This window comes from Durotheca rogersii (assembly GCF_024521655.1).
Source record: "Durotheca rogersii strain YMJ 92031201 chromosome Unknown GGS23scaffold_17, whole genome shotgun sequence".
Lineage (NCBI taxonomy): Eukaryota > Fungi > Ascomycota > Sordariomycetes > Xylariales > Xylariaceae > Durotheca > Durotheca rogersii.
The window spans coordinates 357,163-384,648 of record NW_026251248.1 but is presented as its reverse complement, the minus strand read 5'-3'; the positions used below and the strand labels follow the sequence as shown (position 1 = coordinate 384,648).

At 60.4% G+C, this 27,486-nt stretch overlaps 9 protein-coding genes across 9 annotated transcripts; 6 read left to right on the top strand and 3 right to left on the bottom strand.

The window, feature by feature from the left end:
• Positions 1-271: 271 nt before the first annotated feature.
• On the top strand, positions 272-2,128 carry GGS23DRAFT_140524 (TauD-domain-containing protein). The gene is made up of 3 exons (XM_051511260.1): positions 272-918; positions 1,012-1,744; positions 1,804-2,128. The coding sequence occupies exons 1-3, from the start codon at positions 754-756 to the stop codon at positions 2,055-2,057; spliced, it is 1,152 nt and encodes a 383-aa protein (XP_051370299.1). The 5' UTR covers positions 272-753; the 3' UTR covers positions 2,058-2,128.
• Positions 2,103-3,699, bottom strand: GGS23DRAFT_140538 (uncharacterized protein). Its single transcript, XM_051511262.1, has 3 exons — positions 3,635-3,699; positions 3,160-3,564; positions 2,103-3,061 (listed from the first exon to the last, which is right to left on the bottom strand). Exons 2-3 carry the CDS (start codon positions 3,375-3,377, stop codon positions 2,200-2,202), a joined length of 1,080 nt encoding a protein of 359 aa, XP_051370298.1. The 5' UTR covers positions 3,378-3,564; positions 3,635-3,699; the 3' UTR covers positions 2,103-2,199.
• Positions 3,700-6,049, bottom strand: GGS23DRAFT_140537 (MFS general substrate transporter). The gene has a single exon (XM_051511261.1). It carries the CDS (start codon positions 5,716-5,718, stop codon positions 3,952-3,954), a length of 1,767 nt encoding a protein of 588 aa, XP_051370297.1. The 5' UTR covers positions 5,719-6,049; the 3' UTR covers positions 3,700-3,951.
• Positions 6,050-6,425: 376 nt separating this feature from the next.
• On the top strand, positions 6,426-7,818 carry GGS23DRAFT_140516 (uncharacterized protein). The gene is made up of 3 exons (XM_051511259.1): positions 6,426-6,666; positions 6,736-7,448; positions 7,510-7,818. Exons 1-3 carry the CDS (start codon positions 6,550-6,552, stop codon positions 7,748-7,750), a joined length of 1,071 nt encoding a protein of 356 aa, XP_051370296.1. The 5' UTR covers positions 6,426-6,549; the 3' UTR covers positions 7,751-7,818.
• A 2,265-nt stretch (positions 7,819-10,083) lies between these two features.
• Positions 10,084-11,587, top strand: GGS23DRAFT_598364 (pyridoxal phosphate-dependent transferase; the record flags this gene model as incomplete). The annotated part of the gene is made up of 3 exons (XM_051518762.1): positions 10,084-10,266; positions 10,398-10,457; positions 10,517-11,587. The coding sequence occupies 3 exons, from the start codon at positions 10,084-10,086 to the stop codon at positions 11,585-11,587; spliced, it is 1,314 nt and encodes a 437-aa protein (XP_051370295.1).
• A 1,762-nt stretch (positions 11,588-13,349) lies between these two features.
• GGS23DRAFT_598363 (uncharacterized protein) lies at positions 13,350-14,003 on the top strand (the record flags this gene model as incomplete). Its single annotated transcript, XM_051518761.1, has 2 exons — positions 13,350-13,434; positions 13,606-14,003. The coding sequence occupies 2 exons, from the start codon at positions 13,350-13,352 to the stop codon at positions 14,001-14,003; spliced, it is 483 nt and encodes a 160-aa protein (XP_051370294.1).
• Positions 14,004-14,592: 589 nt separating this feature from the next.
• GGS23DRAFT_575774 (uncharacterized protein) lies at positions 14,593-17,766 on the bottom strand. The gene is made up of 2 exons (XM_051516811.1): positions 17,472-17,766; positions 14,593-17,323 (listed from the first exon to the last, which is right to left on the bottom strand). The coding sequence occupies exon 2, from the start codon at positions 17,310-17,312 to the stop codon at positions 14,880-14,882; it is 2,433 nt and encodes an 810-aa protein (XP_051370293.1). The 5' UTR covers positions 17,313-17,323; positions 17,472-17,766; the 3' UTR covers positions 14,593-14,879.
• A 3,286-nt stretch (positions 17,767-21,052) lies between these two features.
• On the top strand, positions 21,053-24,108 carry GGS23DRAFT_575770 (ER-golgi trafficking TRAPP I complex 85 kDa subunit-domain-containing protein). Its single transcript, XM_051516810.1, has one exon. The coding sequence runs from the start codon at positions 21,358-21,360 to the stop codon at positions 23,740-23,742; it is 2,385 nt and encodes a 794-aa protein (XP_051370292.1). The 5' UTR covers positions 21,053-21,357; the 3' UTR covers positions 23,743-24,108.
• A 49-nt stretch (positions 24,109-24,157) lies between these two features.
• On the top strand, positions 24,158-26,791 carry GGS23DRAFT_611673 (DEAD-domain-containing protein). Its single transcript, XM_051520431.1, has one exon. The coding sequence runs from the start codon at positions 24,248-24,250 to the stop codon at positions 26,762-26,764; it is 2,517 nt and encodes an 838-aa protein (XP_051370291.1). The 5' UTR covers positions 24,158-24,247; the 3' UTR covers positions 26,765-26,791.
• The last annotated feature ends 695 nt before the right edge of the window (positions 26,792-27,486 follow it).

Below are 27,486 nucleotides of genomic sequence, written 5' to 3'. Positions count from 1 at the left end.
GGCGCGCGACCAGGAACCCGGGTGAGGCCCGAGAGCACTAGGGTGACTAATCCGCGATTGCTCCATGATAGCGGGAGTGGTGAAAGCCGGGGCAGCGGCGCATCGAAGTTGGTCGTGGTTGCAGTTGGTGACGAGCGCTGGGCGGCAATGACGTGATCCAACTCCGCGATAGCAACATCCATACTGCGGGAAGGACCAGCCGAACCACCGGCGCGGGGTCGTTACTCCGTCTTCTCTTTTCTTTTTTCCCTCCTCCCCTCCCCCTCCTTGTCCTCTCCCGCACCCGTCTTCCACTGCGGATTGGAGAGGGCGCAGCGCACCATCACGTCCCCCCGTTATTAGTCCCGATATGCGATGGGCGGCTGTACAGGTCAAGGAATCTGCTGCCTCCTATTGGAGCGGCAGAGGGTTGCGTGATAAGGTCCTTGCTCGCACATCAGTGTTGCTAGTTCGAGATTGTCTTCCTGTCGACCTATGCGTGCATGTGTCTGCGTGTCTGTGTATCTTCGTGCATGAGGTGCCGGATGAGCTGGTCATGTTTGACGGGGACCGTAACGCGGCGTGAGTGCGTATATAAACCTGCATATATGCTCCCCAACTCCTCCCCGCGACGTTGAGTAAGCGATAGCCTAGAGTGGTACTCTATTTATACCCAGAACCCGTCGCCGTCTCTCTCTATCCCCATTCGTCGTCAACCCCTTTTCTCGCCCTCCCTCCTAAGTAACGTAACTCCTTGCGTGTTAACCAAGCACCATGGCCCCCGCCGCGATTTTGACTACCACCACCGAGACCGCACCTGCGGCTACTCTCACGCAGAACTATAAGACCGCTAGCCTCACCGGGCCGTACAAGGAGCTCGCCCCGTACAAGTACTCGAAGGAGGACGAGGAGGGCAAGACGGGCCTTAAGGCGGCTAAGGTAAGACTGTCAAAAAAAAAAAAAAAGAATTCGGCCGGCTAGCTAGTCGATCGATGAACCGCTTGCCAGATGCTGACGACCCGCCCCCCGTAGTACCCGAACTACCTGCCGACGTGGAACCCCGAGCAGAAGTACCCGCCGCTCGAGCCGTTCGAGCACTACGAGCACGGCAAGGATGCCGACACCTCGTACCCGGAGCTGCTCGCCGACGGCGTCGCCGTCACGCACCTGACCCCGACCATCGGCACCGAGATCCGCGGTGTGCAGCTGAGCTCCCTCAGTAACGCCGGTAAGGACCAGCTGGCGCGCTTCGTCGCCGAGCGCAAGGTCGTCGCCTTCCGTGACCAGGACCTCGCCGACCTACCCATCGCCGACGCGCTAGAGTTCGGAGGCTATTTCGGCCGCCACCACATCCACCCCACCTCGGGCTCGCCCGAGGGCCACCCCGAGATCCACCTGGTGCACCGCGGCGAGGGCGACCGCGGCGCCGAGGTCTTCTTCGAGAACCGTACGAGTTCCGTCGCCTGGCACTCTGACGTCTCGTACGAGCGCCAGCCCCCCGGAACCACCTTCCTCTACATCCTCGACAAGCCCGAGACCGGCGGCGACACCCTCTTCGTCGACGCCGTCGAGGCCTACCGCCGCCTCAGCCCTCTTTTCCAGGAGCGCCTCCACGGCCTCGAGGCCACCCACTCCGGCGTCGAGCAGGCCAACGCGTCCAGCGCCCGGGGCAGCATCCGCCGCCGCGAGCCTGTCGTCAACGCTCACCCCATCGTCCGTACGCACCCGGCCACCGGCGAGAAGGCCCTCTTCATAAACCCCCAGTGTAAGCTTTTCCTCTCCTCTCCTCCTCACATGTGTCCGAGCTGACTCGACGCCGCGCAGTCACCCGCGATATCGTGGGCCTTAAGAAGGAGGAGTCGGAAGCGATCCTCAAGTTCCTGTACGACCACCTAGCGTACGGCGCCGACTTCCAGGCCCGCGTCAAGTGGGAGGAGGGCACCGTCGTCGTGTGGGACAACCGCGTGACGCAGCACTCGGCCCTGCTCGACTGGAAGAGCGGCCAGCGCCGCCACCTCGCCCGCATCACGCCCCAGGCCGAGAAGCCCTTCCAGACCCCCTACGAGCCGTCGTCGTAGGCGCGGGAAAGGCGCAAAGGGTGGGGGTGGTTTCGATGCGTGAAGCGTGTTTTATATAGTACCTAAGCGTTGTCTGTGTATAGAGTGGAAAAAGAGGTGATGCGCGGAAAAGGGGGTTTGGGGGTGTGGAGTATGATGTGTATCATAAAAAACCCGGGATAATATCATCCACCGCCTGTTCGGACCGAGGCTTGCTAGCCATTAATCTCTTACGCTGCTCCCGCATGCGCTGCCGGTCTTCCTGCCGCCGCTTGACGCGGCTTAGGAGATCATCGTCCGAATCACCCGACGACCCCGCCCCATCCTCCGTAGCCTTAGACCCCGTCACCTTGGTCGTAGAGCGGGCATCTACCGCCAAGCCGCGCGACTTCTTGTTCTCCCCGTCCACGGCTGGAGCGGGCTTTGATTGCGCCAGTGGCTGAGATGCAGTCGTTGCCGGTAGCACGTTGCTAGTTGGCCTGCTCGGAGCGGTAGCATCTAGTTCGTCATCTCCGCCGTCGCTCTCGGTCTCCTCGTCTTCGTCCCAGGCCCGCTTGCGCACGCCCTTGCTGCTCCCAAAAAGCCCGTCCCGCTGCCCGTGCACAGCAGCGCTCCGGTCTCCCGCCCACGGCGCCTCAAACCCGGCTGCCGCGCGCGTCGTCGCTCGCGGCGCCATCGCCGCCGCATCCAAGCCGCCCAGCCGCGCGCCCTGCGGCTGCGGGCCCTCCATGAGCCCGAGCAGCGAGGTCGAGCCCCGCGCATCGCCTCGCCGAGCCTCCCTTCCGTCCTCGACCTGTGCTTCTCGCTCGAGGCGCGCGCGCCGCCCGAGCTTCCACTTCGCCGCGTTCGTCGCGCGGCCGACGACGGGCCGCGCGATGCCGCGGATGGGGCGCTCCGACGCAGCGGCCTTGAGCCGCGCGTACTCCGCCGCGTGCAGGTGCGCCGTGAAGAGCCGCGCCGTGGCGAGCAGCTCGTCCTCGACCATGCGGAAGCGGTCGTCGCGCTCGAGGCCGGCCAGCATGGGACTGGGGAGACCCGGGGAGACCCGGGCGCCGGTTAGCGAGGCTCCCAGACGTGTAGCGACGGCGCGGTGGTGGGCGGGGCGAGGTACGATAAGACTCACCTCTCGGCGAGCGGCTCCGGAGGCGGCGACGACGACGCTAATGAGGACTCGGGGGCCAGTCTGCGCGTCTGCTTACGCGGTGCGGGGGTTGATGCTACTAGGCCGTTGGGATCAGGCCCACTGCGTCCCTCTCGCTGATGACGGACGGGAGTCGTCGACATGGTCGCGAGCGGTGGGCTGGTTCTGATGCGCTGCCATGGGAGTGTACGTGCCATCATGAAGGGTGCGGATGCCGCATCTTATCTTTATTCCATTTTCTAAAGATTTGGGGATCTTTTAGAGAACCGGCAATGACGAGCGAGGCGATGCGACTTTCTTCTTCGTGTTAAGTCGTGAGGATGGTTGTTGAGTAGGTTGAAGTGAGGAAGAGACGACCGCCCAGTTGAAAAGCACATGGGCAGGTACCTACACCAAGTATATTTAATTAGACGGACAACCCGCACACTGATATTCTGTTAAACAGTATATACCGTACATGAAGCATCGTGTTAGTACAGGCTAATACATAGGTATAAATTGTTTATATAGCAAAACCCTCTTGCTTCGTGTTCGTCGTTTGATATCGTCAGATCATGCCAACTCCCAGGATATGCGATGCAATTTTGTCTTGGTGTTACGGCCCCGTCTAGGGATTCTCACGCACACAGGCGCTGTGCAACCGCCGCCGTATTTACCATATAGAGAATACGATAAAGTACCTACCACCTCCTCTTAACCCCCTCTTTGGACATCCATGTCTCGCTCTGTCTACGCGAATGGGGAATACGAAAGAACCCATCGATCTGCAGGATTCTAAATGGGGTTGACCGAATTTAACGGGAGGACGGTGGACGGAGACTCGGTCAGAACGCCACCGTTTCGCAGGGCCCCAGAATTTGCTTTTTCTCTCTTTCCGACCTCCTTCTTTTCCGCGGCTCTCTCCATCTTCTGCCGGCGCTCTTCCCTCCACTGGGGTCCGTATCTATCGATGGCGACAAGCGCCGGCGAGCAAAGGCTGAATAGCAGGGCGAAGAAGGTGAAGGCCCATCCTCGTCCCCAGCCTCTTATCATATAATCTATAACTGCCGTCGCTACCGCGCCGGACAGGCACCGGACCAGGTTGTTTGCGGCCGTAGCCGTGGCCGGGGCCTCCGGGTGCAGATCGACAATGAGCATGTTGAGGATCTGGAAAGGGCCGGTGATGCACAACCCGATGAAGAACGACAGCACGAGGGGCACGGCCACGTGGGTTTCCTTATGCAGCGCCCAGCCAAATGCGATGTATGCAGCGGTGCCGACGACGAGAAGCGGGTACACTAGCTGAAGACGGGCCTTCTCGATAGGGAAGCTTCCAAGATTTTCTCCACGCTTCCGGTCGACCTCGACGCCTAGCTTCTTGGCTATGCGCCGGTAATTCCAATCCGCCAGCAGACCGTTGACAACCGACGAGAAGATTGTTGCTGATCCGATGGGCAGATAACAAAGTCCGAGCTCGATGTCGCTGTAGTGGTAGATCTCGGAAAATTGGGAGGAGATAGTGACGGTGGCAATCATGAAGCCCAAGTAGAGAGTGGCGTTGTAGAACAGCACCAGCGCCATCTCCTTTTCGGCGACGACGGCAAGGGTGTGCAGCGGGTTGGGGAGACGGATCTTCCGTCGCGGATCGGTGGACGCTGGCCGATTCCGGGCCTGGCGTCGGAGCCGGACATAGTCGATGAGCGTCATGTTCCAACCCTGCGGCGGGATGGACCCGTTCCCTACCACCCTTCTCCCCGTCTCCGGCACCGTCAGCGCGTAGGGGATTATCAAGACCACAGTTACGATGCACAGGAACCAGAATATGGACGGCCACCCGAGGTACTGGGCGAGCAAGCCGCCGATTACGGGTCCTAGAGTTGGGCCAATTGTGATGCCCGCCCCGACGACGGCCATGGACCTGCCCCTCTCCGAGCTCGGGGCGAGATCCGCGACCACAGCATACACGAGAGAGAGGGTGCCGCTACTCCCGGCACTCTGCAGCATGCGCAAAAGCAGCAGCGCGATAAATTTGCGCTGGACGGCGAGGCCGATGTTGGCGCAGAGGTAGACGACGAGCGCAATCATCGAAGCCGGCCGCCGCCCGGCCGCGTCGCTGAAGTCACCAAAGAAAGTAGGGGCTATGGCTTGGAAGACCATGAAGGTGGTTACCGTCAGGTTGATGTCGGCGATCGACACGCCCAGGTCCCGTGCGAGCGAGGGGATCGCCGGGAAGTATATGTTGGCGGTGATGGGCGAGATGAAGGCGATCATACCATTCAAGGCAATTATCCACCATTTCAGGGAGGGCGAGAAGACGCTGTAGAGGGGCGCGCTGGAGGCGCGAGAGAGCGCGTCAAGGCCCTGGGCTTCACCGGCACCCTCGACGCCGTTCTGAGAGCTACGACCGTCTTCATGACTATCGGGCGTTCCTGGTTGGGCACGAAAACTATCCCGCTCGAGCTCTTGGGATGTCAATTCTCCGTCTTTCACCGAGTAGCTCTTCTGCGACCCATCGTCGCGGGAGTCTTTTGGTGCCGGTGTTATCTTTTGGTTATCATCCATGGCGAGGACAGATCCAAATCACGTCGGCAACAGCATCGACTTGTAAGACTGAGCGGGAAAAAAATGGCAAGACCCTGAACGGTACCGATATCTCCCTTTAAAGCCAGTAAGTCTCCCCTCCCCCCGGTCAACTTTCGGACATGCGTTCCTCTCTAGCCATCAAGCATCCGGGCGGAAGCGAGACCGGCACGGGAATGGGACGTATGCATATGACATGGGTCATGGCGCGGGCTGTAACTCCGTAAAGTAGGCTATGAATTGGGTGTTTATCTGCGAGCGCTGCGGGCGAGGAGATCCATCCCCCTTGCGTTGTCGGCATAGGTGCCTATTTCTACGAAATGTCGTATCCCGCGGCGATGGGTGCTGCTATCACTTTCGCCCTTCCTGTCCACAAGGTAAACACCTACAGCACGTAATTCCAGCCATTGCCGGCCTTAGCGGTCGTCGGAAGCGAGTCGGAGGCGAACTGCGCGCTTCGCTTCCGCGGCCGCTTTCTTCTCTGGCCGCTTCCGTCGTGGCCTTTTTTTTTTTTTTGTTGCGGAAAGTCGCCCACGTAGGGGGTACCTGGGTACCTAACCTCTGAAATGGGGCGCCTCAGCCACATGGGAGTACATCCTGCCCATCCGCCCGACGTTATGGCGGATCCCCATCCTAACCGGTAGATGCATATCAGCTCCTATCGAATTGGACAGGTTGCTGCTAACTTGAGATTCCGTCACGTCAACGCCTCTACAGCTTCCAGTTGTTTAACGGGAAATCCCCGCCTCCAACTCCCCCCCAAATGGACGTGTCGCTCAGTTGATTGCCGTCTTCCTGTACTGTTATCCCGCCATGACCGACCTCACGCCGGTTTTCAATGGCCTTCTCAAGCCGCACGAGGTCTCCACGTCGAAAGGGAGCTTCAGCTTCGACGACCTGGACGATTTCTTGAGGGAGGCTTACCGAATAGCAAGTTCTCTCGGCCACCGTCCGGCTATTTGCCGCGCAGCACCTGCTAACAAGCTGCCGTAAGTCTAGAACTCTCACATCGTTTCGCTCCATGCCGATCTCAGGAATATCCGACAATCCTACCTCTCGACCGCCCAGCCGCGGAAAACGCTGATCCGGACCGCCCAGAAAGACGGACAACCGCGGCCGCTCTCGAACCGAGAACGCGAGGAGATCGACGCGAACGCCAAAAAACTACTTCGGGAGCTCAACGCCAGCATCCGCCATCTCGCCGATGTCGAGCAAGCCCGATCCGAGATCGCGTCCAAGGTGATCCAGAAGAAATTCGCCGCCCGCGGCCTGGGCGCGCTGGGCGCGTGGGCGGCGGGCGGGTCGCCGGTCGACAAATCGCCCGCGCACGTCGCGGCGGAAGAGCGCGCGAGCGCTCTCAGCACGCACCGGGACAGCATCTTATGGCTTCTACGACACCGACTACAGGGATGCGTCAAGACGCAGCAGGACATGATGGAGAGGCGACTGACAAGAGAGATGGAGAAGACTAGGAGTGTGCTGGCCAAGTCACAGAGGCAGGGCGGTCCGCCTCTCGGCGCGTTAGGAAACGCGCAGGAGGCGGGAGGCGCGGCTGAACCGCGGAGGAGACCAAGTCAAACCGCACCACCACCCGACGAGACGCCACCCTACGCACCGGCTGGAGGGGATCTGACGGCGGAGCAAATCCAAATGTTCGAGAGGGACAACCAAGACATGCTTAAACATTACGAGAGCACACTGGACCAAGTTAGGTAGGTGGATCGGGGATTTACGAATAGCCGGGAATCTGCTGCTAACGGAGGCAAAAAACAGGACGGCGGAGAAGTCGCTGATGGAGATTTCGGAGCTCCAGACGCAGCTCATCGACACGCTGACGACGCAGTCGGCGGGCATCGAGCAGCTGGTCTCGGACTCGGAGAAGACGGCGGAGAACGTCGGCGGGGGCAACAGGCAGCTGAAGCAGGCGACGCAGAAGGCGAGCCCGGCCAGGTACACGTTCTTCGCGACGTGCGGGCTGTGCGCCTTCTTGATCGTATGGGATCTGGTCATATGATCCGCGAGCGAGGTGAGGATATGATGTATGTAGAGACAACTACCTCTTTTCCCGCTGCACGAAGGAGAGGGAAACGCGCCGCATCGGGTCGGTCGATTCGCGTGGGTGCATGTGAAGGAAGAAGAGAGTAAGCAGGTCAGATCATCACATGTCGGACCAAGCTTGTATTAGAATCCTTGCAGCTTTTAGGGGTACTCGCAGTGCTGTCTACGGGACCTGCCTCGACGTATAATTTCTCGGCAAGAAGATATGTCGCATGCCGAGTCCTGCGACCTTTCAGGATAGCCAGATTGGCTCTGCCCGGAATCTCCCTACCTTTCCTTGCCATGGAGCCTGCCATTGATTAATTCTGCAGGGGAGGTTGCGCCGTTGGCGATGCATCTCTACCTAAGCGGTCTGCGCATGTACCGGGGAAAAGGAGACCCGCTCAAGTGATGTAGGGTCGAGATTTAGAGTGTGTTTGTACCTGTCATATATTACCGGGCACATGTAGGCATTCCTACTGAAGCCAGACGGGCATACGGGATCGACATCGTACGTGGATAGGGTGAGAAGCGCAGATAAGAGGCGCATAAGATAGGTACCTACCTACCTAAGGCTAGGGCGTGCTCAACTATGAATACCGAGCTTGGCCACGACTTGGACGGGTGGGTTCGGCATCTTCGCCCACTCGACCACATCCGTCCCATCCAACGAAGAGAGGGGATTTGGGTAGATAGGTAGGTAGACAAGAAAGCGTCCGCTGCCATCATCCTCAGCACTCTTATGTAGACATCTCTCTGCTCGATGACGAAAGCGCCCTCGGGTCGCTGCCGGGTCTCTCGGACAGGCTAAAGCCGAGCCGGGGCGGTAGTGTCGCGGAACCTCGGCTTCGCTGAAGAAGAAAAGGGTCTAACCTGGCCACCATCGTCAAATATCCATCTCACGGGGACGGGAATCTGTCCACGCGCTCCCCCCCAACCTAGGCAAAGCGGTCCTAGCAGGCATGATTTCGAGGGAAGAATGCACGAGCGGGTTCCTACCTAAGATTAATTGCCTAGGTAGATCCCCCCCCGCCGGAAGTAGATAAGTAGGGTGGGCGTGGATGGTGGACGCGGTGGCTCCCCCCATCTGGGGTATTCTTTTCTTCTCTCGCAGAAATCCACCCCCGCCTCCCAGCCCCCAAGAGAGGTGAGTGAGCTAAGTAGGGGGGTTTTTTTTTAAACCCATAGAGAGTGCAGTGTTGACGAGCTGGTTGGCAGACGCCGATTTTGCCATTCTCCTTTTCTTTGTTTCTTTCTTTCTATCTGATCGTCCCCCTCCCCAAGCCTATTATTACCTACCAGTTTTGGACTCATCAGGCCGATATTACCTTGTTTTTAATTGGGGTTTTTTTTAACTGACCGCCTCTACAGTTCCCCTTCGGCCGCGAGTGACACCAAGGCACGTAAGATAGCACCACCGTCGCCTTATCGCCTCCGGCCGGCCTTGTCAAGCTGTAGGCATCCCCTTTTCGTGCTCCGGAACCAACTCCAGGGCGCTTTGCCTTACGTCCTAGACTGCAGACGAACCTACATTAGCTAGGTAGCATAGCATAGCGTAGCGCAGCATAACGCATGCTTGCCCGCATCGAACCCACCTGGCGTCAACTGACCGGAGTGCCCAAGCAGGAAAATAAATAAAAATACCTGCCCTCGAAGGTAGCCTGCCCTGCCTAAATACTTCTGCCGCAGGTACCTCACCGGCCATCTCTCCGCCCGCCTCTACCTGCCGACACTGCCGCAGACAAGTACAGAAAACCCCGCCGATACCACCTCCTTCCCGACCTGCCCAGGTACCCATCTTAGGCGGTCGTAAGTCGGGACACTCTCTTACCTAACAACTCCATTCTCAGCCCACTCACCACCCCGCTTGCCGCTAAGGTCCTCCCCATCTCGTCGCCCCTCGTCGCCCCTCGTCCCCGACTGGAGCGCCTACGTCTCCCTCTCGAACACGCCCGTTCCTCCAGTTACTATTTCTAATAGTATCTCTCCTAACACCCCGGTGCTCAATCCAAAGCGAGCTGGCCGTTGGATTGGGCCGTCTGCTCGCGCAAAACAAACACACGAGAGCCCAAAGAGGAGCTCCCCAGCCAGCCTATTGCCTTCGCTGCATTTCGTATCCACTGGCCCGGTCAGCTTGGCGGTCGACTCGCACCACACCCACCTGTATCTATTACGACGCCTACCTACCTACATACCTCTCTGCCGCCTAACAGCTAACAGCTACCCCAAGGTGCTGCCAACAATACCTGCCCGTATTTAAACGCCCTCCGTCTCTCTCTCTCCTTCTCCCCCCCCTCCTTCTCTCGCACCATGCCCTCCGATACGTCCTACCGCGAGCAATCCCTCTCTAGAGTTAAGAGCCTAGCCAGACAAATGTCGCCCCCTTCCGCCACCAGCTTCACCGCCGAGGTCGTCCCTCAGGCCCCCGAAGACCCCTTGTTCGGGTTGATGAGAGCCTACCGGGCTGACCAGGACCCGAATAAGGTAGATTTGGTATGTACCATATAGCGACAGTCCGCCAGAAACCCCCTGCTCCTGCTCCCTATAAACCCACCCTACTACGACAGTGCACCCTACACGACCCCGATCCTGTCTTGAGGGTCGCTGCTAATGGGGAAATCTAGGGTATTGGGGCTTATCGCGATGACAACGCCAAACCGTGGGTATTGCCCGTGGTCAAGAAGGTAACTCCCTTCTTCCCCTTGTTCTAGCTTAGCCGCTTACCCCTTCGTCTCGGGCGTAGGCAGACGAGATCCTTCGCAACGATCCCGAGCTAAATCACGAATATGCCCCGATTGCTGGTATCCCCTCTTTCACTAGCAAGGCCGCCGAACTCATCCTCGGCGGTGCCGATTCTCCCGCTATCAAGGAGAAGCGCGTCACCTCCGTGCAGACCATCTCCGGCACCGGTGCCGTTCACTTGGGCGCTCTCTTCCTCGCTAAGTTCTATCCGGGTACCAAGAAGGTCTATCTCTCGGATCCCACGTGGGCAAACCACAACCAGATCTTCACCAACGTCGGCATCCCTATCGCAAAATACCCCTACTTCTCCAAGGAGACGAGAGGACTGGATTTCGAGGGTATGAAATCCACGTTACTGGACGCCCCGGATCGGTCCATCGTCCTGCTGCACGCCTGCGCCCACAACCCCACCGGAGTTGACCCTACCTTGGAACAGTGGAAGGAGATTGCCGAGGTGCTACGCCGCAAGAACCACTTCCCCTTCTTCGACACTGCTTATCAGGGCTTTGCGTCCGGCGACTTGACGCGGGACAACGCCGCGGTTCGATATTTCGTCGAGCAGGGCTTCGAGCTGGTCGTGGCGCAAAGCTTTGCCAAGAACTTCGGCCTCTACGGTGAGAGAGCAGGCTGCTTCCACGCCGTGACCGGACCCGCGCCGGATGCTGAGACTACCATCGCCCGAATTGCTTCCCAGCTCGCCATCCTGCAACGATCTGAGATCTCAAATCCCCCGTTGTACGGCGCCCGTATTGCCAGCACTGTCCTCAACGACCCAAAGCTCTTCGCCGAGTGGGAGGAGAATCTACGTACTATGTCCGGTCGTATCATCGCCATGCGCAAGGCCCTGCGAGAGAAGCTAGAAGAGCTGGGCACACCCGGCACCTGGAACCACATCACCGACCAGATCGGCATGTTCAGCTTCACTGGTCTGTCCGAAGCCCAAGTCCTCAAGATCCGCTCGGACGCCCATATCTACATGACCAAGAACGGCCGTATCAGCATGGCCGGGCTAAACACAAGAAATGTCGAATACGTGGCGAAAGCAATTGATAAAGTCGTCCGGGAAGCTTAGCGATGCACCGTTCAGGGGTCGAACCAACAACCGCCTCTGCACGGGAATGCACGCCTCACACGTTACGAGGCGAACGAGACGAAAGTAGACACAAGACAGAAAAAAAGAGTGAAATGAAATTGAGGGAAGGGGATCCGACTACGGGATGAGCTCTCCTCCCTCATTTGGTGTGCCGAGATGCGCGCCTCAGGAGTTTCAGGTCATATCGGTACTATTAAATGATAGATTTCTTGCCCCTGTGACGTCTGGCCGGGAATTTTTATCGTGGCCGATTCGGTCGTAGCCTGTACAGACGCTGTTGGTCTATCGTACCTCGTAGCCCGTCGATTCCGGGTCTTCGCTACGTCACTCTCTAGCGATACGCCGCCCGAGACTTTCCTCCCAGCCTAATCTCCTGGAGTTGCAGCTATTCGCTAATGCTCGAAACCGGCTTCCGCAACCCGTTCTCGTGCTCCCACCCTCTATCGGCACTAGAGCCTGGATGCAGATCGTCACGACCGCTAGACGTGATGACTCGACGCGGACCGACGATCTAGTTTCGTGCTATGGTCCCTCGTAAGTGTAGCATTTCACCAATATCAGGTTGTTAATTCGCGGCATGTAGTATCCCCCCCCCTCCCCCCCCTCCACCCCCTTCCCTCTCTTTCTGTCCTCTCTCCTGACTACCAAGCCTAGCACATACGAGTGGTTCGCGATCGCCTGGCGTTCCTTAGAGCTCTCTCGCTCGCGGCGGGCCGCGACTTGGCTCGCAGCCTTGCTAATGACGTCAACTCGGTGACTGATCGGATCCGACGGGAAATCTCGTGTGGCAGGCTGGGGGAGATGACAGGACCGCCCTAGGCGATGGCCATGCGGGGCCAAGCAGCGAGAGACAGAGGCAGAGAGAGATAGCCGGCTGGCTTGACGTCAGCACGGCGCACGCCCGACCTGGACTCGCTCGCCATGTTCCACGTGTGCAGGCGTGACCAGAGGCAGATGAGGCTATAAGGACACGTCACTTCGGTCCGGTGCGCGCCGAGACGACAGGCCAGGTTGGCGCGAGCGCACTCGAAGCACCGGAGGGATAGAAGCCCCCAGGCCCTCCCGGGTGCCACAGCGTCGGTCCCCCGTTGCGAAACGCGTACTTGGATAATTTCTAGAAGGCTCTCGCCGGAGTCCCTCCGGATAGCCTCGTGGGACCTAGATCTCCTGCCGGCTGCCTAAGCCTCTCGTTGCACTCAAATTTCGGCGCACGACGCGTCAGGGACATAGAGAAGGCGTCGTTGTACCTCGCCACTACTCAACAACTACGCCGAAGACGGGGGGGGGGGGAAGTATGTCATCCAGCAAGTCAGGGGGAAAGGCCCCCCCTTTTTTGGTTCCCCCTAAGGTCAGCTGGGGGAGCCGATAGAGCACAAGGTATAGCCCGTATATTCCCACGTACCTTGCCACTAGATAGTGCAGACGTGGGCTGGCCGGTCAGGATCCCGCCGTGCGCGGAGAGGGCCGCCTCGTCTGCGTGCCACGTCGAGCAATGACGCGATGGATCAGATTGCCGGCGGCGAGTGACGGAGACGGTGACGGGGACGCAGGGTCACGCGGGCCGCGGCTTCGAGTATAAAAGGGGGTGTCGGCTCCCTCCCCCATCTGGCGCCGAGCTCGACTTCTCTCTCCTCCGCCAACCCACAACAGCACGCAAGTTGATATCTCCAACAACCGCATCTCGCAGCAAGCTCTCGGAACGCGTCCCACTTACTTACCAACCACATCAGAAACAGCAGCCATGACCGCCACTCCCTTGATCCTCTGCGGACACTCCGAGGACCTCGGCAACGTCTTCAAGGAGGTTCTCCAGCCTGACTACGAGGGTAAGCAACCGACTCCCTCGCACCCCTGCCTCCCGAGTCCTTCCCACTCTACCCAGGCTCTCGACTCCGGACTCGGGGGTTCTCTTCCCTCTTCCCTCTTACTCTCCCCCTTGCCCCCCTCTTCTTCCCTCGACACCCAGAGCGCCCTCACTAACCAACCTCCCCACGCAGTCGTCCACTTCGTCAGCTCGCCGAAGGCCGGGCTCGTGGAGATCCCGCTGGTACTCAAGGGCGAGATCCCGACGCCTGCCGGCGGCGGCGGCGGCGGGGGCAGCCGCGTGGGGACGGGCAACCTAGCGCTGGGCGCGCCGCGGGCCGTGGTGGTCGGCGCGGCGTACGACGACGCGTGGGTGGCGAGCCTGCGCAAGGACGTGGCCGCGGCGGGGCTCAAGGCGGTGCCGGTGCTCAAGCCCGAGGCCGAGGCGCCGTACGGGCTCGCGCCGGCCCCCCGCACCCCCGACGCCGTCCGCAAGGGCGCCGCCCGCGCCGCCCGCGCCCTCCGCCAGCTCGAGGCCGACGGCAAGCTCGACCCCGCCGCCAAGGACGAGCCCGGCGTCTACGTCTACTAGGCGGCGGGACCGGGACCGGGGGGCAGAAGGAGGAGGAGCAGGAGAGCGGGAGAATGAGAGACGGCCCCCACGTCTGGCTGGGCAGAGTAGTGGCTTAGCTTGCTAGTAACAAGAACGACTCTGCATTCCTTTGCACATCCGCTGCTGCTGCTCGCGAGGCCGAGCTGGGTTCGCGTGACGCCTGCTGTGAACTAACTGATCGCCGAGTTTTACCTACCTACCTACGTAGCTTGAGGCGGTAGGGCAGGATAGACATCGGGTAAGTAAGTGCATGCGACGACTAGTGCCTACCTCTCTCCTCCGGCTTCCCACAACGTCTGCCTTCTTCCGCGACGTCGCCGCTTCCCCCTTCGTCCACCGGCCGAGACGGCCTCATCGAGACAGTCGGCGGGGGCTTATGAACCCGGCTCCGTCGGCCCTCTCTCCACCCTAGCCGGGAGGGAGACTAGGAGACGGCGGGAACACGGGATGCGGACACCGGCGTAGGTAGGTATGTTGGACCCACGGGCGAGGCTACTAGGCGCCTGGCAAGCGGGGCCGGCCCGAGGATTAAGGAGGAGGCTACGAGGAACCCTCACGAGGAGAGACCACGCGCGAGCGGGTATTCGAACAATGTCAATTCTTCTTTTTTATTTGTCTATGAGCGTCCGCGACTCTATACGAGACGTGTGGCCTGGAAGCATAGATCTCATCAACTCTTTTTTTTTCCCCTAGCAGCCAGGGGGGGCAGCCAAGCACCGGTAAAGCAGCGCCCCTCAAATTATCGGGTATTATCAAGTATACCCCCCCCCCCCGGATGCAACCTCCGCCTGCGCTCTCGTCCGCACGGCTTCATTACCTACGCATCCATGTCCTAGGCTAGTACTACTCCCTAGGCTACGCGCCCGGGAGCGGCGGCGCGTTCGGGTCCATGAGGCACTGGTCGACGCGCATGAGCTGCTTGCCGGTGGCCTTGGCGATCTGGATGAACTCGCGCAGGTAGCTGACGGTGCTCTCGTACAGGTAGTGCATGACGACGATGTCGCCGCCGGCCTCGACGTCGCGCCGGAACGCCTCGAGCTGCTTCTCCGGCGTGGCCGACTCGGCCCACAGCCAGTCCTCCACGTCGACGCTCCACTGCACGATGTACGGGTCCTCGACCAGCGCCGCGAGCCGCTGCCGCATCCGCGCCCCCTCCGTCCCGAACGGCGGCCGGAAGTACCGCGACTTCAGCCCGCCGAACACCTCGGCCACGGCGGCGATGTCGTTGCTGTACTCCCAGTCGATCGCCGCGTCGCTGGGCAGGCCCTCGAGCGGCGGGTGCGTGTAGCTGTGCAGCGCGATCTGGTGGCCCTTGGCCGCCATCTCGTTGTAGATGGCGCTGAGATTGGTCGACTGGTCGCGGAGCGGCGCGCCCACGGTGAAGAAGGTCACCAGGATGTTCTCCTCCTCGATCGTGCGCATCACCTCGGCCGCGAACCTCGGGTCGCCGTCGTCGATCGCGAACGCGAACGAGTTGGGCCGCTTGCACGCAAACACAAACGTGCCCGACGGCAGCTTCTCTGGCACCTTGAAGCTCGACGGCACGCGGTTGATGATCTCGATCTTTGAGAAGGTTGTCGATGCCGTCCCGCCGTAGAAGCCCTTGAGTGAGATGCCGATGGTGCGCGAGCGGTCGATGTTGAAGTGGTTCATCGGGATGTAGATGTCAGACCCGGTGCTGTACCGCGCCGCCTCTAGCGAGTCCCAGGTCTCGGGGTACGGATAGATGTCGTTGCTGCATTCCTTGTTGTGTTGCTGTAAAGCGACGGTGAATAGGTTGCTCCCGGAGTAAGCGATGTGGAGGTAGGAACCGTCAAATTCGGTCAGGTTCCGGCACGTCCCCGTGACCTGTGTTATCCATTGCAGGTCGGAATCGTTGGTCTGGAGAGTCATCGTGTTTCGTCGGAAAGTCAAGGAAATCCCCTCATCCGCCCCGTGCCATTGACCGAGCGCGTTGACGTCAGCGTCAGCGAACTGGTCGATCACGAGGGTCGTCGCCGTGCTCGTAGGCGCTGGCACGGTAGCTGTTGGCTTAGTCGGCTCCTCGACAGCTGGGGGGGTGTACTCGACAACTTGACTGCCACAGTACAGGCTCACCGGCCCGAGCGTGACGGCCGTCTGGAGATTGCTGATGAAGATCATATGGAACTTGGACAGGTCAAGGCCCTCGAACGCCGAGAAGGGGATCGAGTACAGCTGCTCGCGGCCGTTGAACGTCCAGCCGAGCTGCCGCGTCGTGAGCACCACGTCAGTGTTAGGCTCAGTTCCGCACTCGCCCTGCTTCGACGACAGTTGCACATCGAAAGTCGTGCCGGCCGCCGCCGCGATGCGCAGAGAGATGCCGCCGTGCGCTCGTGCGTCGACGCAGCCGAGCTGAGAGTAGAAGTATGAGTACGAGTCCCGTGGCGTCAGCGTCACCCGGTAGTCCTTGACAACGACAGACTGCATCGTGTCGTCATCGCTCGTCGGCTTGAGCAGCGCGTTGTAGTATAGGAAGGTCAGCCGCGACTGCGATACCCAGTCGTCGATTAGGATCTGGCTGCACTCAGCCGCCGCCGGCTCCTCATCCCTGGCCACCAGTTTCTGGATGGTCTCCACCCCGACAGTCCGTGTGGCCGGCGAATTCTCGGCGCCTTCGCTCTGCGGCCAGAGTCTCCACCATTCGTCGTCCCACCATGGGGGAATCGGTCGCCGGGTCGTCGTGGGCCACGGGTTCCTCCTAGTAGTGGTGGTCGGTGGGGCCGGTGTGCTCCATCCCCCCGTAGTCGTCGCGGTAGTCGTAGTAACGCCACCTCCGGGCACGGTGATATAGATGGTGGTAGTGACAGTAGTCGCGGGGCCGCTTGGCTGCGTCGGATCTTCGGGCAGCAGGGTAGGCTCCGGGTCCTCCGGCGGAGCGACTTCGGCGCAGAGGAAACGGATGTTGTCGAGCTGCCACTCGTTGTCGGCGCCTGTGCGGCCGGCGGAGAAGCCGTACCAGACGACACCGACGATGCCGCGTAGGTTTGCCTCGGGCCAGTTGGCGAGCTGGACGTCGATGGTCTGTAGTGAGCCGCTGAGGCCGTTGACGGTGTAGTAGAAGCTGCGGTACGCCTCGCCGCCGCACTCGTCGACGGTCTGCAGCTCAACCGACACCGAGGCGGCCTCAGGCCCCTTAATCTGGAACGATAGCGAGTCGTAGCCGGAGCCCTGCGTATCGAGGCACTCGAACTGCTCGTAGATGTAAGAGACGTTGATGCTATTAGGCGTGAAAGTGAGGATGCCACCCTCGGCGCTGGTAGCGTTCATAGTTTGGTCATCTGCCAAGGTGCCGGGGGGGAGAAAGGAGGAAGGGTTAGCTGGTTCTATCTATTTCCCTTTTCACGTACGCAGGTGATTTATACGATGGCCGTGACATATATTTATGTATGGGAGACATTAATCTAGGGGAGTTGGCAGGTATCTTACCGCTAGTGGCACCGTTGAGGGAGTTCACGCCGTCCGCCCATGTAGAGAAGTCGTCGACGAGCAGATGATTCTGGCAATTAGCGATGGGGGCGGGGGGTTGGGCCGGCGCCGAGGTTACCGGAGGGGCGACAGAAGACGTAGGAGTAAGCGGAGAGTCGGAGAGTAGTGGAGAGTCGGGGAGTGGCGATACTCCTGGGGTGGAAGTGGTAGTAGGGAGGGCATCACCCCGTCTCTCGTGGACGTCGAGAGCGGTCAGGCCGCTTGCGAACAGGGCGGCGGCGGCGGCGGCGGCGGCGACACCGCTACCTGCCCAAGGGAACAACATGACGTTCAAGTCCTAGGGCGGCTCAGGACTGTCCGGACGATTGCTTCCTGAGGATCGGGGTCCTCTAACAGCGGCGCGCAGCCATGGGCCTTTATGGTGACGGGAACGCCCCCCACCGGGCGAGATCCGGCGGGTCGCGTGCGGATGGGTGGGATGGTAGGGTGGAACCGCGAGGCTCTCGATTGGCGTGGCTAAAATGACTGGCGATTCCCTCGTTCGCGCAGACATTTGGCTGAAGCCGAAGAATGGAAGTCGTGCGCGTTCACGACAGGGTTCTCCACAACCCTGTGAGAAAATAGGTAGATCCGGCTGCTGGCTCGGGCTTGCCTACCTACTTGGGAGGATGCAAGAGCAGATTAAACCGATCGAGCGAGTGTGCGGATTGTCGACTGCTCGGAACTGCTGGTCCGGCAACGGTCGTGCATTTACGAGTTGACCTTTTCTGCCATGTACGTCTGACCGCTAGGTACCTACCTACAAGTTGCGGTCGCGCGTGGTTCGAGGGAGGAAGCGAGGACGCCTTGAACACGCCTGAGGTCGAGTAGGCCAGTAGGCCGCAGGTACTTGAGACCCGCATGGGACATCCTGTCCGCCACGGCGGCGTTGCGAAGTTCTTGGACAGACGGAATGAAGGAATACGAGGTGGAATCGGAGGGCCTGGGCGTGCTGGCGGCTGACGTGCTGCGGAGGGCACTCTCTCGATCGGCGCCTCGGTAGCAACGACGACCAGGATAGCCGGCCGAGGGGTGTCGTCAGCTCAATATATGGCGTAACGAGGAGATATATTGAGCTGGGGGGCTCGCGAATCGATCGGCACATAGCTCCCCTACCTCGCCCTGCCCGTGCCTGTGTAGTAGCAGTATCAAGGCCAAGTAACTTCTTTTCCTGCCTCTGTTCCCCCGCCGTCTCACGGTACCTGGCGCCCCATCTAGCTCGCTTAGGCGGGCTCAAGATGACCCTTCGTTCGGCGTTGTTCCAACAGGGAGGGGATGGAGCGTAGCATCGCATATGTAGGTAGGTAGGTAGGTAGGTAGGTAGGTGGGTGGGAGATGGGGACGTGGTTTTTTCCAAGTACAAGAAATTAAAAGGGTGTCCCGAGATGAGCCCTACTCATAAAAAGCACACCATCCTTCCCTTCCCCGTCCCTGCCATCTTCCTATCATATCTACCTACCACCTCCTATTACTGCTACCTACTGCTAATCCTCACCTCGTCAGAGTCCTACATACCTAACTACCTAAGTAAGTAGTAAGTAACAGGTAGAGGAGGTAGGTAACATGCCTACGTCGTCCCTCGCTCCCGTATTGTCCCATTTCCCCCCTCGCAGGTTCAGCCGCCTTGGCGCAGAAAGCCGGCCGCCACATAGGTACCTACCTATTTCGCTTTTCCTGCTCCTCGATCGTCGCATCACCTCTAGGAAAGCCCCCCATCCCGTCGGAGGCACCCCACCAATCTGCCCTCTTCACTCCCTCCCCCCTTTTTATCCTCCCCCTTCTCTGTCTCGCTTTTGTTTCCCTAGACGGTCACAGCGGGTCTTGTTGTCGTCGGTGCGATGGAAGTGGATAAGGCTTATGGTGTGCGTTGTCCCCATCTTCCCACGAGACAGAGAGAAACACAATGATAGGTAGATGTAAACGTACCTACGAAGCTCCAGCTCCTTTTCCCTACCTGCAAGACTCTTCTCTCGTCGTCGCCTCGCGTTTCCCTGCCTAGCCTGCTTAACTTGCCCTTTTCGGTCGCGCGAAGCCGCTACGAGCCAATCACGATGCGAAGCCCCTCCAGCTCTCCTCTGTCCGTTCACCCATCATCGGAGATGAATTACTGGGCGTTCCCCGAACGCCATCCAACGTGGTTACCGTATAGCCTGTTCTCGACTTGCCCCTACATACTGACTGCCTCGGCGTCTAGACCCACCGCGGGCGTTTCCATAACGTTATGGGAATGCGGGCGCGAGGGGCCATCGCGACGTCGAAATCGGGGGCCGGTCCGGGTCTGCCACCCTGGTCTGGCTCGCTCGGGGGTGGTGCGGTCAGCATCAGGAGACTGACGCTTGCGGTGGCGGAAGCGAGGAGGGCGAGAGCGGAATTTGGAATGGGGAAATTTGGGCACGGACGCGTAGAGAGGATAGGAAACACTCCCTGCGCGAGACACACACACCTTGGCCGCCTAATAGCCGGCAAATTGATGCAACGTTCTCATGCTGCTTGCAAGGTGAGGAACGAATAGACAGGCACTCTAGTGGGCAGATACGGGTAGATGGGCAGGGAGGCCATGTTCCCTACCAGGACGGTAGCACCGGCAGACCTTAGGTATTGCCCAATGCCGACGGGCATGGTCGGGCGCGAGTATATGCCTCTTAATCTACGGATGCCGAGAACACAGGTATGGGTAGGCGAGAGGCAAGATGGCGGGGCATTTAGCATATAAAGCTGGATGTCGTCTGCGTTGGCGGTTCGGGGACGGCAGTAGGAATGGAAGCACAGCGCGAAAGGACACTTCAGTGCTCTTGAAAGGAGGCGACGACGGTAGGCTTAACATACCTAGAGGTTAAAGGCGTGCCCCGAGCCTCGGGGTTCTGCTGGAGCGCTCGAGAGACTCACTGCTAGGAGGAGTCCGGCGGGGGATAATCGTCTTCCACTATAGGCCTAGAGTTGTGCTGTCCAAGGGCAAAATAGTAAAGCTATGCGGTTGCCAACTGCCTAGGAGGTAAGGTAGGAATTGAGCGGAATAAATTTGTGTCGCGTACAGGATCGGCCCTTATATACCTTCTCATAGCTATGAGTATACGTAGGTAGAATGTAGGCGTTACGCGGCAATTTACTTGTTACATACTTCGTTTTCTATCTACGTCTGCTGCTGTGCCTATCGAAATCTTTCTGAATTTGAGGTTTCCCTAGGTACGATAGGTATTCATTTTCCAATTTGGAGCGCATGTGCAGGTATATCCATCGGCATTACTTGTTCAGATTTCCGTCTGCGTTTTGTGTATTCCATAGCAACGATGCTACCTATTGCGAATATATTAGGTACCTACCTACCTAGGTACCTATAATGTCCCCCGGAGTCCGGCATCAGCCACAGTCATAGCAGGTACCTTGGGTACCTAGATAATATGAGGTAATTACGTGGCTGTGTCGAGCCGGTTGTGCCTTATCGATAGGGAGCCAGGTCCCCTTCTGCTGGCTGGGAGAAAGTGGCTTGGCTGGGTCGTGCCGCATTGGCGGGTTATTTGGCGAGAGACCTCGCTACTTTCGAGCCTTGCTCGTTATCTGATCAAATCAATGGGAACACATCACCAACTCGGATGCGCACGGCGCCGCATAGCATATACTTCCACTACTCCAACCCTCGTCCGACCTCCGCCGTCAGAGCTTCCGTCCCAGCGACCCTCTCCTTACTTCACCACCTAGGCCTTACACCTTCCCGGCCGCCTCCGGCCCGTCCTTCTCGAGCCCGACATACCGTTCTCGCCTCCGCCTCGCACCCTCTACAGATGCGACACCGTGCTACCGTCAAGTCGCCCCGAGGGATCTCAGTCCGCACGCCCCTCTGCCTGACTTGATGCCACCGTCCGAACATGACTTGCCTCTCGGCACCGGGTCGCTCCCGGCCTCCCCCGTAGCCGCCTCGAAAATCCAGAGGGCCCGCCAATCTCTCAACGATATGCCCTCAGCCCTCTACCGCTCCGAGACTCTCCCTTACCGGCGATCTCACCCGTCTGCCGCCTCTCTCTACGCGTCGACCCTGTCACCCCCCGCATCCCGGTCCCAGTCGCCCGTCGGCCGCCCCGCCTCGCGCCTAGCAGCCAGCTCCGTCTTCGGCACCGGCGTGAATAATGCCCTCGCCTTGGTCTCCGGTGCCGGCGACAACCCGGGTGACCCACTCAACTTGATTCTCGGCGCCTTCGTGCCCCACGTCGCCGTCTACACTTCCGAGGACACCGATGTCCTGCTGAAGGAGAAGGGGTTTTCCCGTGGCCTGTGGGAGCTGCTCCGGCCCTTCGGCGAGCGCGTGCAGGGCAAGGTCATAGTACGAGACAGCATCGGGTCCAGCCGCACCTTCGAGGATTACTCGATACGCTTCGTGCAGTTTGGCGAGGGCATCGTACACCCGGAGCCCGCAACCACCGGTTTGAGGACAAACGGAGGACCCGGGAAGCCGGGCGATTCCGGGCGAGGTCCGCTGAGGACAGGCATAACAATCTCCGATGTCGAGGCAGTTGTGGACCGCCATCTGAATTTCGCAGAAGAATCCTTCTTTAGCGTACCGCCACCCCCCATGAACCGCGACCTCGACATCGACGTACCCTCGCCGTATTACTCTCTATATCTACGCAGGCTGCTCTCCGGCTTGCCTGTCACGCCGCACGAGACGCTGGCTCACCCGGTCGCCTGTGTCATTGCCATAAGTTCTCGGAACCCGTCCCCGATCGAAGCCATCCGGAGACTGTACACCGAGTCCAGCGAGGGCGATAAGCGATTGCCCGTCTGGGTCGATGGCGAGTTTCTACGGTACTACGTTCTCATCCACGAGGAGGAGCGCGACGACATCACGAGGTCCATGTCACTCTTCGAACAGATGAAACGTAGTTTCGGCCTTCACTGCCACCTTCTCCGAATCCGAGGGACGCAGAGTGCCGCTACCGACGATGATAGCATACCGCTCCCGCGAAGCGAGTGGATGTCGGCCGCGGAAGAGTTGGCCGACCTCCGCAGGAGCGAAGACCAGGAGGATTTCGAGGACCCCACGAGGTACATATTCGAGTCTGACGCGACTGCGATACGTACCTTCATTCGCGAAATGGTGACGCAGTCCATAATCCCGACGATGGAGCGACACGTAACTGTGTGGAACGACCAAGTGGCTTCGCGGCGGAGAGGCCTGGCCGGACGGTTTGCCGGCCTGACGAAACGGTGGGGCTTCGGTGGCGGCCCCCGGTCGTCCATCTCGGGCCAGAGCTCCGGCAGTAATTACGACACCCACGGGTTCTACCGCCCCGATGCCCCTGAGGCGATAATGCGGAAGCTGGCGGATTACGCCTTTATGCTGCGCGACTGGAAGCTGGCCCATTCTACATACGAGATCCTACGGAACGATTATAACGGTGACAAGGCGTGGAAATACTACGCGGCGACGAATGAGATGTCCGCCATCAGTCTCCTCATCCTACCCCAAAACCTGTCTTCGAAATCGAGGACGGACACGATAGACTCCGCGTTCGAGGCGGCATTCTACTCATACATCACGCGCTGCAGCATGCCCTACGGAGCGCTGCGGTGCATCGTGCTCGGCATGGAGCTGCTGCGCATACGCGGGGGCTCGAGCGTCGACGACGCCGCGAAATGGGGCTTACGGCTGCTCGAGAGCAAGATCCTCGGGGCCGTGGGCGACGCGCTGATCCGCGAGCGGCTTGCGGTGTGCTACGGGTCGAAGAAGGGGCTTGGGACGCACGGCTGGGGCGGGCGGCGGCGCAAGTCGGGGATGTGGAGCGCACTCAGCGCCGAGGCGTGGCTGTCGCAGGGCAAGCACATCCAGGCGCAGCGGTGCCTCAACGAGGCGCGTCGGACGTACGCGGCGCTGCCGTCATCGGAGCACGGCATCGACGGGTTTGCGTACGCGAGCGCGTTCATGCTCGACATCGGGAAGCGGCTTAACCGGAACCTGGACTCGGATGCGGGCGCCGACGGCGACAGCGACGACAATGATGACGACGACGACGACGATAATGACGACGAGGGGGGGGGTGGCACGAGGAGGACGGACGGGGGCCGCAGCGAGACGATCGACGAGGAGAGCGAGGCACTCGACACCCCACGGGGACGCCGCGTCAGCATGCTAGGGGCCCCCAGCGGCGGCCTTGAGACGGCGCCGCTTCGATCGCAGATCGACACTAAAGAGTGGGAGGGCAGACAGGGCGCCGGAGATGCTCAGGATGATTTTGGTTAGACGGCACTTACGGGGATACTCACATAGAATGGGGGATAGGGAAATGAGGGAGGAGCGGGAGCGGGAAGGGGGGTTAGATCAAGGGACGTTCACATTCGTATGTACGAGCTAGGGAGATTATGACGCCTAAATCTTTATTTATTCCTTTCTTCCCGCCTTTCCTTGCCTTCTTCTGCCGATCATACCGTGTTTTATGCCGGGGCCTGGTAAGGGGAAAGGGGATGGCAGCGAGCCTGGGCGACTTAGGCTTTTATAGGTACCTACCTCTAGAGCTAAGGATAGCCCGTGTTTATCGATAATGAAGTTATCCATATGAATGGCTAAAGGTTATACGCGTTTAAGAAATATGATGCTTGTTACATAACCCCACATTCCCTGACCGCCAGAAAGTCGAGGAAATTCTGCCGCTTTTTCTCAAACAAAACCGGTTGTTTCGTTCTCTGCGACAAAACCCACCGAACCACCTCAGTCAACCAGCGGAAATCAACCCCAACATCGAGCAACCATGGCTGGCAGCGGTATGCTTATGAATTTCGAGATAGGCGACGAGCCGCTCAGAAGACAGGTTAAGTTTGTCGGAGGACGCTGGAGAGATCGATCCCACGCCAAACGCAGCGCCCAAAGAAATCGAGCGCCCGCCGGCGCCGACGATGCCACGCCATCCACCACCGACCGGCAAGAGCATCAAGTGGCCGATTCGCACCACGTCCATGACGAGAGGCCCACGAAGCGACAGAGGACATCTGATCGAGATGCGCAACCGGGGCGACCTAAAAGACCGGAGGGACCCAATACCAACAGCAACAATGCTAGCAGCAAGCTGGGCGGAATCAGCTCAAGGCTATTCACCTCGAACCCGACGCCGCGCACAGTATTCGAAGCTCCCGTCGAGGAGATTGCGGCCGCGGAACCGTCCAACGCTCCGCTGTCCGACGAGGCCGAGAACTTCCTCGCCCTCGGCCTGTCGCGGCGCATCGCTCAACACCTGTCGTCGAAGCTGGAGATGAAGGCGCCGACGTCCATACAAAAGAATACAATCCCGCCGCTTGTCGGCGGCGACAGCGACGCCTTTCTGCAAGCCGAGACGGGCTCCGGCAAGACCCTAGCCTACCTCCTCCCCATCGTGCAGCGCATCGTGGCGCTGAGCCAGCACCCCGACGGCACGAGCACCGGCATCCGGATACACCGCAACTCGGGGCTGTTCGCCGTCGTCCTCGCCCCGACGAGGGAGCTGTGCAAGCAGATCGCCACCGTGCTCGAGAAGGTCCTGCGCTGCGCGCCCTGGATCGTCAGCACCGCCGTCATCGGAGGCGAGAGCAAGAAGTCGGAAAAGGCGCGGCTGCGCAAGGGCGTCAACATCCTAATCGCGACGCCTGGCCGCCTGGCCGACCACCTCGACAACACCAAGGTGCTCGACGTCGGCACCGTCCGGTGGCTCGTCCTCGACGAGGGCGACCGCCTGATGGAGATGGGGTTCGAGGAGGAGCTCAAGAACATCGTGGGGAAGATCCGCGCCGAGACGCTCAAGGACGAGGCCGCGGACGGCACAAAGCTCGACGCGCTGCCGCGCCGGCGGGTCACCGTGCTGTGCTCTGCAACGATGAAGATGAACGTGCAGCGCCTCGGCGAGATAAGCCTCCAGGACGCGGTTCACATCACGGCGTCCAAGCCGGAGAGCGAGAGCGCCGAGGCCAAAGAGGAAGAGGAAGCGGTCAAGGCCAGCGAGGCCGTCTTCAGCGCCCCGTCGCAGCTCAAGCAATCCTTCGTCGTCGTCCCGGCAAAACTGCGACTCGTCACCCTGATAGCGTATCTCAAGGCGGCCTTTTCCCGGAAGGGCTCCGTGATGAAGGCCATCGTATTCATCTCGTGCGCCGACTCGGTCGACTTCCACTTCGACCTGCTCCGCTCGCGGGCCTCCCCGCCCCCCCCCGCTCCCGCGTCCGATAGCGCTTCCTCTCCTACCACCACCACTCCCACCACCACCACTCCCGCCACCGCCACCGCCACCTCCTCCTCTACTTCGCTCACCCGCGACACCATCGCCGACGCGGCGTACATCACGTCGCCGGCGAACCCGGCGGTCGCGCTGATGCGGCTGCACGGGTCGCTCGCGCAGCCGGTGCGCACGGCGACGCTGTCGGCGTTCCGCGCGCAGTCGGCCGGGCCGGCGGTGCTGCTGACGACGGACATCGCGTCGCGGGGGCTCGACGTGCCGGCGGTCGACCTGGTGCTCGAGTACGACCCGGCCTTCAGCGCGGCCGACCACGTGCACCGCGTCGGGCGCACCGCGCGCGCCGGCCGCCCCGGCCGCGCCGCCCTCTTCCTCCTGCCCGGCTGCGAGGAGGGCTACGTCGGCTTCCTGCTCGGACCCAAGCTCTCCGCCGCCGCCGCCGCTGTGACATCGTACGAGGACACGCTCAAGAAGGGCCTCGCCACCCCGGTCCTCCTCCCCCCCGCCGCCGACGCCGCCGCCGACGCCGAGCCCCGCGCTCTCGCGTCCGACCGCCCCACGCCAAACTCCCGCGCCGAGGCGCTCCAGCTGCACCTCGAGCAGCGGCTGCTCCGCGGGTACGGACACGCGACCCACGGCAGCAACAACAAAAACAACAACAACGGCGGCGCCGGCGACGCGGACGCGGACGCGGACGCGAAGCTGCTCCTCGAGTCGGCGCGCCGCGCGTTCCGGTCGCACGTGCGCGCGTACGCGACGCACGTGCGCGAGGAGCGGGCCTTCTTCGACCTGGCGCAGATGCACCTGGGCCACGGGGCGAAGAGCTTCGGGCTGCGGGAGGCGCCGGGGGGGCTCGGGGGCGGGGCGCCGGCGAAGCGGCGGAAGAGCGGCGGCGGCGGTGGTGGTGGTGGTGGTGGTGGGGAGGAGGCGAGGGCGCGGAAGGGCGGGAGGAGAGACGATGATGGTGGTGGTGACAAGGACGACGAGGAGGCCGAGGCGCGCCGCGCGCGCATGCGCGCGAAGACGCGCCAGGTCGTGATGGATGCGGCGGGCGAGTTTAATATTGGTTGAGTGCGTGCTGGGGTGCGTGGGTAGAGGGGGGAGGAAGAGAGGGGGGAGAGGGAGGAGGGAGAGAGAGGAGGGAGAGAGAGGGGGAAGTGGTGTGGTATGGTGTGTGCCCTGATAGACAGGCAGATAGACATGTCGACAGACAGACTGCGCTCGTCTGGGTGAGACGGCGCGCGGTGTAATGCATACCATGCCTACCTCACGGCTTACAAGACCTTGCCCACGGCGCGCCGCGGCGCAGGAACGGAGACGGGCAGCATCCTGCGGCGCGTGGACGGCCGCCCTCCCGGGGGGATAGCCGTTCCTATATATATATATATCTCTCTCTATCGCTAAGTATATTTACGTATAGGCCTATATCTACCTACCCCCCTCTTCCGCCTCTCTCTCTCTCTATATATACCCGCCCTTTATACTTACTTATTTACTACTTATTTATCCCCTTATTCCCGTAGCGCCGTACTAGTATAGTAATATAATACGACCTATACCCGCAGCGCCTCGCTACGGGTCTCCCCTAAAAGGCGACCCGCGTCGCTGCATGCGCCGTAGGCCGCCCTCTCGTATCGGTGACCAGTGCCGACAACGATGATAGGTATAGCCAAGTTACTCTCACCACGATCGACACCGTCACCATCACCGTCACTATCGCAGCATCAGACACCAATACGCAGCAGCAGCAGCAGCAGCAGTTCTAGATCATCGTCGGGAAAGTCTGAGCCCCT